The following is a 9,442-nucleotide window of genomic DNA, read 5'->3' as shown; positions in this document are numbered from 1 at the left end:
ACCCCCCCCCCCCCCACACACACACACACACACAGGAAGTGGCAGGAAATTCCAGAGCCTGGGCCACCTTGCATGGGGATGAGGCGTGTGCCCTGCCCAGGGTGTGACCTCCCACCCAAGGATCCCACCCCAAGCCTTCTTCACCACCCCCACCCCGCCCCCAGGTTCTGCCTCTGGCCCTGCTGTGAATCCCTGGGAGACTCTGTTCCCTTCCCTGAGCTTCCATGTCCTCATCTGTCCAACGGGGCTAATGATCTTGCCCCGGGATGAAGTCATGGGTGTGAAAGTGCCTCGTCAGCTCACAGACTGCAGAAATGAGAGGCTGGTAATAACACCCACGGTCGGGGAGTATGCAGTCAGGGCCTGAGTGGCCAGCAAGCTGCGAGCTCAGGCAGTGAGTGCAGAAGTCCTTCTAGCTCAGCATTGGTTGGCCTCCCCCGGGGCCTCCTATTTTGGGGGGGGGTCTCACGGTGTGGACCCCACAACACCAGCGGGGCATGACCACTTATTTGGCTTTCCTTTGAGCCAGCCTGTCTGGCCCCACTATTCCTCTGCACCCCTCTGGTTCCATTGTTCCTGTCCCTCCAGTGAAGAGAGAGGGTCCTTGGGATGCCAAGGAGTTCCACAGCAAACCCGCCGCAGAACCCAGGGCCCAGGCAGGAGGGCCTCTGAGGACCAGGGCCAGGGCCAGGCGGGGTTCCCAGTGAGTCTCCATCCCCGTGTCCAGGTCTGCGAGGGCTGATGATTGCAGTGATGATGGCCGCCCTCATGTCATCGCTGACCTCCATCTTCAACAGCAGCAGCACTCTCTTCACCATGGACATCTGGAAGCGGCTGCGGCCCTGGGCTAGCGAGCGGGAGCTGCTGATGGTGGGACGGTACGGGTGGTGGGGTGCCAGGGAGCCAGGAGACAGCGGAATCGTGCAGCCACATGACCAGCTCACGAGCCCCCCGCCCCCTCAGAGGAGGACTTTGAGGGATGTGTAGGAGTTTGCCTGGTGGAGGAAAGAGAGGGCTGGGAGGGAGGGGAGAAAAGAGGAGGATATCGTATCCATCCCACCTCCCATGTGGCTCCTCTGTCCAGCCCCTCAGGGTCACGGCTCTCATCCGGGATGCACCTCTCACCCTATCTGCTGGGGTGAACTACCTCCCCCAACCATACTAGAGGTCTCTCTGTCTCCCCCAAAATGTGGGCCCCTACCCCTCCTGATGGTTTTTAGCTGCCTCATAGAGGGTCCCTGATCTAGCACTCAGGACGCCCATACTCAAGCCACAGGGGTCCCCCTGGCCTCCATACCCCCGCCCCACTGAGCTCTGACCATTTCCACTAGCCCTGCTCGTCCTCTCCTCCTTCACCTCAACGACTCAGCTTGATTTTTCTAGATTCAGCCCAAGTACCCCCTCCTCCACGGAGCCCACTCTGATATCCCCATCCAAGGAACGAGCCCTCTTCCCATTCCTGCAGATTCTTCCCACAGCACATGGGGTCTTTCTAAGACCAAATGATCTTCCCAAACCTCCTTACCGTGGGGGCGCTGGGTGTTCTGTGAGGACAGGCTCAGTGTCTGGCCCATCCCCATATCCCCATGCCCAGCTGGGTCCTTGGAAATCCTGTAGGGAGGTACTTGGTCCTGGGTTAGGGGTCTCTAAGGGTGCACGCCTGCCTGTCTGGACCCTCTCCACCCCTCTGGCCCCATTGTTCCTGTCCCTCCAAGCCTGCGAACCCGACCTGCTAGCAGGGGTGTGGGGGCATCCTTCGGGCACTACCCTTGTCAACAGAGCAGCCTCTATCCAGGAGCTCAGGGTGCCTGTCCCTGGGGTGGGATCTTTCCCAGAGCTTCAGGCGGTTGTCCCAGTGATGCAAAACAGACGGGGCTTCTGTCAGAAGGGCCTGCTGGGACCTGTCAGAAGGCGGGCGAGTGTGAGCGCGCTCCTCTGCAGACAGGCGGACTCTCTTCTCCCTGGTGCAGGGTCCTCCGTGTCCCTTCATCCTGGGCACCAGCCCCCTGCCCGCCTCTCCCCCTCTGGGTCCCCTGTTCCTCCTGTGGTTCTTCAGCTGCGATGTGGCCCAGGATGGTCCTGTCCCTGCTGAGCCTGAAGCCAGAGTCCCAACCTGCTCCCTGATTGTGTCGGCTCACTCCCTCCAACCATGCCTTGGCCTTCCTTCCCATCTCTTCCTGCCCCCCTACAGAACCTCCGTTCTTTCCCTTCCCTCCCCTGCCCTCCCCTGCTGTCCCCTTCCTGGGATCCTGTGGCCAGCTGGGCACTGTGGAGGACTCCGAGTGCTCAGCTCCCACCCCCTGCCTTAAAGACCTTCCCTGTGACCGAGGCAGCATCCCCCAGGGAGTGTGATGGAGGGACCCATTCCTCCTGACGATGGGATGGGTAGGGAGAATCCCAGGTGGAGCCCAGGAGGGTTTACTAAGGAGAAGTGGGAGACAGGCATTCCAGCCTCTGGGTTTGGGGGTCCCGCTGGCTGATGCTGGTGGCTGAATCAGAAAGGAAACTCTGGAGGGCAAGAGAAAGGGGAGGGCCCAGGCCCAGCCCGTTGGCTGCAGAGGCCTAGGGCCCTCAGCTGCTGAGCCTTGTGTGAGAGGGTGGGGCGGCCGTGTTAATGGATGTCCGCCTGGGCCTTTGAAGAAGGTAGCACCTGCCGCTGCCAGGGTAAGGGTTAATTAGCCTTAATCGAGATGGCACCTCCTTCCTCCACCCTCTCCCTCAGGCTTAGAAGGGGAAAAAAGGAAGTCAGGCAGGTAGGCCAAGAGCCACAGAGAAGGAGCATCCTGGCTGCACACACAGCCCCTGACACCCTGCTGCCCTGCTGGGGAATCCAACAGGTCCCACCACCTCCCACCTTGTGTGCCGACTGGCTCAGGACATAGGGTTGAGGGGTGCTCTGCCAGGAAGGAGCAGGTGGGACACAGCGCCTCTGCTTGTCTCCTTAGCGGGTCCCACACCCCTTCAAGGCTCTGGGCATGCCCCTCTTGGAAGCCCTCCTGGATTACAGCTTCCGCTGGGTTGCATCCTTGATTGTTTTCTCTGCTGGTCTGAGCACTGGGCCAAAGCCAGGCACCGTTCCCTGCTGAGTCAGGGCTTCTGGTGAGGTGCCGTGCTCCCAAGCGTTTTGTCCAGGGAAGGAATGAAGCCTGGCAGTGAAGGGGTGCTTGGACAAACAGGGAGAGTGGCTGCCACCAGGAAGGGGACAGGGCTCCCACGGGCCAGTCAAAAGGACTTAAGCTTCAAATCTGAGGAGTCCAGGCTCCAGCCCCAGCCCCAGCCCAGGCCGCCTGGCTTCAACTCTTACTTCCTAGGATGGAAATTGTCCTACGGTGGGTGGGGGTCTGTCGCATAGAGCTGCAGGGGGTGAGGAATATGCTGGAAGGCTGGGCTTCTGCAAAGGCCAGGCAGCTGGAGAGAACATGCTGTGTTCAGGAACCACCATGAGGTCAGTCTGGCCCCATGGTGAGGGGAGCAGCTCATTCCTGCAATCCCCAAATATTTAGTCACGAAAAAAAGAGAAGGGCCTCCTGCCCTCCTGGAGCTTCCAGTCGAGACACAAGGGGTTACCCAGGTTGATGTGCACATGAAGGTGGAACAGGTGCTTTGTGGGAGTCCTCCAGGCACAAGGGAGCCCTAAGGACTGACTCAGCAGAGACCCCCCAGGGGAAGGAGGAGGCAGCACTGAGACCCAGGGACTGGACCTACAGGTGCAGGAAGCCCTAGAAGGGTGGGGAACAAACCCTGTTCCTGGTAGAACAGGCCAGCGGCCAGGAGCTGGGCCTCAGGGCACAGATGGAAGAGTCTTAGTGACCAGAGGCAGATGGAGGGGCTAAGGAAGGGTATCCAGAGCCACCTGTTGCTGCCCGCAGGCTGGTCATCGTGGTGCTAATCGGTGTGAGCGTGGCCTGGATTCCCATCCTTCAGGGTTCCAACAGCGGGCAGCTCTTCATCTACATGCAGTCTGTGACCAGCTCTCTGGCCCCCCCAGTGACTGCAGTCTTCATCCTGGGCATCTTCTGGCCACGTGCCAATGAGCAGGTGGGTGGGAAGGACAGGATGCAGGCCAGCAGGCTCAGCTAGGAGACCTCCTGTCCGCCTGCAGATGGGCTAGAGTCCCTTTAGATCTTTGCCGGCTGCCTGGGGCAGGAGGTGGGGGTTTGGTCTTCCTCCCACAAGCCCTGCCTCCCTCCTCCCCAGGGGGCCTTCTGGGGCCTGATGGCAGGGCTGGTGCTGGGTGCTTTGAGACTGGTGCTAGAATTCCTGAACCCAGTGCCCCCCTGTGGTGACCCCGACACGCGGCCAGCCATCCTCAGCAGCATCCACTACCTGCACTTCGCCATTGCCCTGTTTGTGCTCACGGGTGCTGTCGCGGCAGCCGGAAGCCTACTGACCTCACCCCCGCAGACTGTTCAGGTGAGCCTGCCTTGACCCCTGAGCCCCACAGGTCATCCCTGACCTGACACCTAACAATTTCTGACTCTGGTCCCACTCCGATCCCTGATCCTCACTGACTCCAGAATTTTCTAGCCTTTGATCCCTACCCCTGGATGGCCCTGACCTCTGTGCCTTTTATGGGGGGTAGGGGGACACTTGGAGGGGGCGTTTAACTACTAAGCACATCCCCAGCCCTTTTTATTTTTTTATTTGAGACAGGGCCTCACTAAGTTGCTGAGGCTGGCTTTGAACTTGCAATCTTCCTGCCCCAGCCTCCTGAGCCACTGCACCCTGCTCCTCTGTGGCCTTTTTGAACTCGACTTTCATCTTTCTGTCTCTGACCCCTGACTGGCGTGGGGCTTGCCCTTGCCCTGCCACACCTCCATCCCTGCTCATTCCTTGCAGATTGAGAATCTTACCTGGTGGACCCTGGCTCGGGATCTGTCCCTGGCAGCCAAAGCAGGTAAATGGGTGACTCTCAGCACCAAAGCGAGAGGCATGGTGCCTGATGAAGTCTGTGTTGCTCACCTGTCCCTCCTGAAACCCCTCCAGGTGACAGCCAACCACACCAGAAACGAACCTTTTGGGCCCGTGTGTGTGGCTTCAACGCCATCCTGCTCATGTGCGTCAACATCTTCTTTTATGCCTATTTTGCCTGATCCTGCCACCCTAGGTAGGAAGGTGGGGGCCCAGAGTCCTCAGGGCCACCCCCTCTCAAAGTGAACACTGACCCCAGAAGGGGACGGACTCCCCTCATGGCTACCCTGTGCATCAGTGCTCAGTGATTCTCTGGGGCTAGCAAAATAGGTGCCCTGAAAAATTAGGGGGATAAAAGAACATGATATTTCAAAAATAGCACCAAAATAGTCATAATTGGAAAGAAAATGAGATTTCTGATGGACATTCTAATATTGGTTTCATGGTTTTTATTTTGAATACACAGGTCCAGGTCAGGAGCAGTGGGGTTTGCCAGGGTCTTGGGCTTGAAGGGTCTTGGACCAGCCCTGGAGGGAGGGAGAACCCCACCTGCCTACAACACGGGGCGGGGGGGGGCACCCCTTCCTCAGGGCTCCTCCCTCAGCTTGCTTCCAGGGAATGGAAGGAACCTCCTCTCTTCCTCCCCTGCTCATGGTGCCTCCATCAGCCTAGGATTCAGGGCCTTCCTAAGTCCCACTTCCAATTGTCCTGCTCCCAAAGGTGCCCAGGCTCTGCTTGGGGGCTGCCCATTCCATCTTCATTCAGGCTGGCCCCTACCTAGGCTGCCTGCCAACTCTGGTCCTGTAGGGCATCAAAAAAAACCCAACATCCCATCTGGCCTGCAGGTTGCCCTGCCTTCCCAGAGTGCCAGGGGCCCTGGTCCAGGCAGAACCTGCACCAACATAATCCCGTGCAGTCCAGGTATCCCATGTGGCTGGGCCTAGGGCCTGGCTCTTCAGAGCTTGTCTGTGTGCACAAGGCCAACTGAAGAGGACTTACTTCTTTTCTTTTACCTCTTCCAGCTCCTTCCCGTGTCCTCAGTTCCTCTCGCCCCACCCCAAAGCATCTTTGGGGGCTGGATGCCCCAGATGGAGCCCAAAGTCATTTTTTCTGCAAGAAAAGCTCCTGTTTACCTAGTAATCCCAGGTGCTCTGGGCTGAGCCACCTGTATAAATCCAAGTGCCTTTTGAGGGAGGGGTAGACAGACCCAGCAGTGGTCTGCCCGAGGTGAACCCACGCACCAAGCCTAGGGTTCTCTGGGTTGAGCCCCAAGTCTGTGCAACCTAGGAATTGAGCCATTGATAGTAGCATGTGGGTGGGGCCTCCAGAGACCCCGCCCCCTGATGTCACACAACTGGCAGCCAATAGGAAGTCCTCAAGAGCAACCTGGTCTCTAAGCACAGTAGTTAGTTCTGGGGTGCTGGGAGCGTGTCCCAATCTGTATGAAGAGGCACAAGGCAGTTAGGAGGCCAAGTTCAATGCAAGGCTTCCTGCTGAGCCCAATGTGACCTGGAGTGGGGTTGTCCAGGTCCTCTCTCTGGACCCCAGTTCCTGCAAAAAGACCTCTTGGCCGAAGGGGCTGCCGGCTCTGCCGCTGCCCATGAGGTCACAGATGCACCGGCTGGACGTAGCTCCGTGGGAAGAAGCCAACACGCCCACAGGACTGGCCCCTCCACCAGTGCGGGTCTGGGCGCTCCAGGATCTCGATGATGTCACCGCGGCGGAAGCTGAGCTGTGAAGGGTCCTGGGCTGAGAAGTCGAACTGGGCCTGGGCAAAGCAGGCCCTGGGCGACTGTGAGGGGAAGAAGAGGTTAGTGGGGTGTTTTTTGAAGCTCTGAGACCCAGCTGTCCTGATGGAGACTCTCCCCAGGAGGGTCCCACATAAGTGAGTGGGCTCTGCAGGCTGGGGCAGCATCCCAGTCGACTATATCCAGATCTTAACTGAAGCCAGATGGGTGACCACCCCACCCAATGGGTGTTCCACTTGGGTCGGACCCCTGATGGCCTGCCTGCTTCACAGACCCTTTGTCAACAAAGACTGACCCAACCTTTCTTTGACCACAGGGCTGATGGGGGAGGGCAGCTAAGTCCTAGGGTGGAGAGGGTCCCTACCTGCCTTTCTCTGGTCTCATTTCCCCATCTCTACAACAGACACGAAATTTTGATTCCAGCCAGGGGAGGTGTCACACACCTGTAATCCCAGCGGCTTGGAGAGGCTGAGGCAGGAGGATCACGAGTTCAAAGCCAGCCTCAGCAATTTAGCAAGGCCCTAAGCAACTCAGAGAAACCATGTCTCTAATAAAATACAAAAAAAAAAAAAAAAGGCACTGGGGTTGTGACTCAGTGGTTAAGTGCTGGTTCAATTCCCAATACCAAAAAAAAAAAAAGAAAAGAAATTTTGATTCCAGGCATGAAATCACAGGTGGGGCCTTATAAACTGTAAAATGATGTCCAGCTAAGAGTGGTCTTTACTACTGTTGCCCTTGGTCAGACTCTGAGGAATATGATTGCCCCTTTAAGCTGTTCCCAGCTCTCAGGTCTGGTTCAGTCCTGCCCCAAATATGACCTTGGGCATATCCCTGTCCTCTGTGGGCCTCATTTCTGGAACAGCAGCAGACAGGAGCTCTCTACAATACATCTTTTTGGTGCCATGATTATGGCATCCAGCACCCTGGCCCTGCCTGTCCCACCAGGATTTCATCTCAGCCTACAGACTCTCATCCAGGATGGGCGATAGGATCAGCAGAGACTCTAATTAACGTTCTCTGCCCAGAAGGAGGAGGTGTCCTGGGTACCAGGGAACTAAGCCAGCTCTGCACTCACCCCCGGATGGGGTCCAAGCCAGAGCAAGGTTGTGGGGGCTCTGGAGCCTCAGTAGGCTCCTCACCTCCATCCTGCTCCCAAGATAGAGCTGATCCAAGCCGTGAGCAGCAGGGGTATCCAGCTAGAGAGGAGTCCCCGGGCTGGGAGCTCACTGTTGGGCACTCTTCAGGGTCAGGCGGAGAAGCCCTTCAGAGGATGCACTAGTGGGGACCTCCTGAGTCTCTTTGGGGGCATATCAAACCCCAGGGTTCATCCTATTGGGCAGATGGGAAATTGAGGGCTGAGTTGGCCCTCAGGTCGCATGGCAAGGCTTTAAGGGGGCTGGGAACTGCAGGACTGGAACTTCTCTGCAGGGCTGGCTCCGTCTCCTCCCCAGGCCCTTCCTATGATCATGCTCTCCATATATTCTGCAGAGCCCAAGTTCAAATGTCCTCATGTCTTGACCTCCTGCCCCAGGCTTTGCCAACACCCCTGTTTCCAAGAAAAACAGCATGTCAGGGCTAATAACCCCGTTGGCTGGTGTTGTCATCCTAATAAGAGTGACAGCTAGTCCTTGGGGCCCCTTGATGAAAGGGCTGGCTGGCAAATTGCTGTTATTGTGAGGACAAGGTGTGATGGACCCACACACACACCCACACACACACACACACACCCTGTGCCCATCCAGGTCCTCGCCCACAAGTGCTCATACTGCCCGACACCCTGTCCAAGGCCACCTCCTCCTTGGGGAGCAGAAACCTGGACTGAGCCTTCCGGGTATGTGGCCTCAGTTTCCTCATGTGTATAATGGGATTGACGCGGTGTGTGGCACTCGGTGGGCTCACTCCATTCATTCGACAAACATTTATTGAGCACCAGCTGTAAGCAGCAGACCATTCTAGGAGCTGACAACAAGCCAGACTGCCGTTTGTCCCATGGGCTTTACCTGGCGTCCCTCATCTTTCCCCTTTTCCCTATTTGCTTGTTTCAGCTGCCACCAGAATGTCCCTTTGGAACCTGGGTTGCTCCCTCCTCCGGCTGGAGTGGGAAGGGAGGCCAGGCCTGTGTGCTGCACATGGTGGGCATCTTCTCTGACACAGATGGCAGGAAGAGCACCCCCGGGTGCAGCCCAGAGCAGATTCAGGCCAGCTGTGCAAAACCTTGAAGGTGGAGAGTTCCAGATGTTACTCCCTGAGCAGTAAGGAGCCCTCAAAGCTTCTTTGGGAGGAGAAGGAGGATGTCATTGGGCGGGGTGGTGAGAGATGGCGCATGGCAGAGAGCACTGAGGTGCCCAGGGCAGGTGTCTCGAGTGTACTCTGTACAGGATCCCACCAAATGGTGATGATGAGAGGATGAACCCTGAGGCCAGGCTGGCTGCCTGGGTTCTCATTCTGGTGGTTACAATTTGCTGGCTCTGTGACTTTGTGCCAGTCGCTTAATCTCTCTGGGCCTGTTTCCTCACATGTAAAATAGGTTATTGCGAAAATGAATGAGGCTGGGAGGCGGGGGCAGGAGGATGGCAAGTTCAAGGTTAACCCGGGCAGTTTAGGAGACCCTGTCTCAAAATAAAATAATAATTTTTTAAAAAAGATCCAGAGAGGGGCTGGGGATGTGGCTCAAGTGGTAGCGCACCCGCCTGGCATGCGCGGGGCACTGGGTTCGATCCTCAATACCACATAAAAATAAAAATAAAGATATTGTGTCCACCTAAAACTAAAAAATAAATATT

At 57.2% G+C, this 9,442-nt stretch overlaps 3 protein-coding genes across 4 annotated transcripts in view; 2 read left to right on the top strand and 1 right to left on the bottom strand.

Moving 5' to 3' along the window:
* Nucleotides 1-5,343, top strand: part of Slc5a10 (solute carrier family 5 member 10) — a 17,519-nt gene extending 12,176 nt beyond the window's left edge. The window contains exons 3-7 of the mRNA XM_015503436.2: nucleotides 728-878; nucleotides 3,870-4,038; nucleotides 4,198-4,413; nucleotides 4,840-4,897; nucleotides 4,987-5,343. Of these exons, the coding sequence (XP_015358922.1) occupies nucleotides 728-878; nucleotides 3,870-4,038; nucleotides 4,198-4,413; nucleotides 4,840-4,897; nucleotides 4,987-5,093 (701 nt within the window). The 3' untranslated portion in view covers nucleotides 5,094-5,343. The remainder of the gene's footprint in view (nucleotides 1-727; nucleotides 879-3,869; nucleotides 4,039-4,197; nucleotides 4,414-4,839; nucleotides 4,898-4,986) is intronic.
* LOC107157133 (multidrug and toxin extrusion protein 1) overlaps nucleotides 1-9,442 on the top strand; it is a 612,661-nt gene that overhangs the window by 236,148 nt on the left and 367,071 nt on the right. The window lies entirely within an intron of this gene.
* LOC107157141 (GRB2 related adaptor protein) overlaps nucleotides 5,346-9,442 on the bottom strand; it is a 27,378-nt gene continuing 23,281 nt past the window's right edge. For both annotated transcript variants that reach the window (XM_048796384.1, XM_015503437.2), the window contains one exon: nucleotides 5,346-6,703. In XM_048796384.1, coding sequence (XP_048652341.1) covers nucleotides 6,373-6,703 — 331 coding nt within the window. In that variant the 3' untranslated portion in view covers nucleotides 5,346-6,372. The remainder of the gene's footprint in view (nucleotides 6,704-9,442) is intronic.

This window comes from Marmota marmota, unplaced genomic scaffold (assembly GCF_001458135.2).
Source record: "Marmota marmota marmota unplaced genomic scaffold, marMar, whole genome shotgun sequence".
Taxonomy (NCBI): Eukaryota; Metazoa; Chordata; class Mammalia; order Rodentia; family Sciuridae; genus Marmota; species Marmota marmota.
The sequence above is the reverse complement of the archived record's forward strand: the minus strand, read 5'-3'. Positions and strand labels throughout refer to the sequence as shown.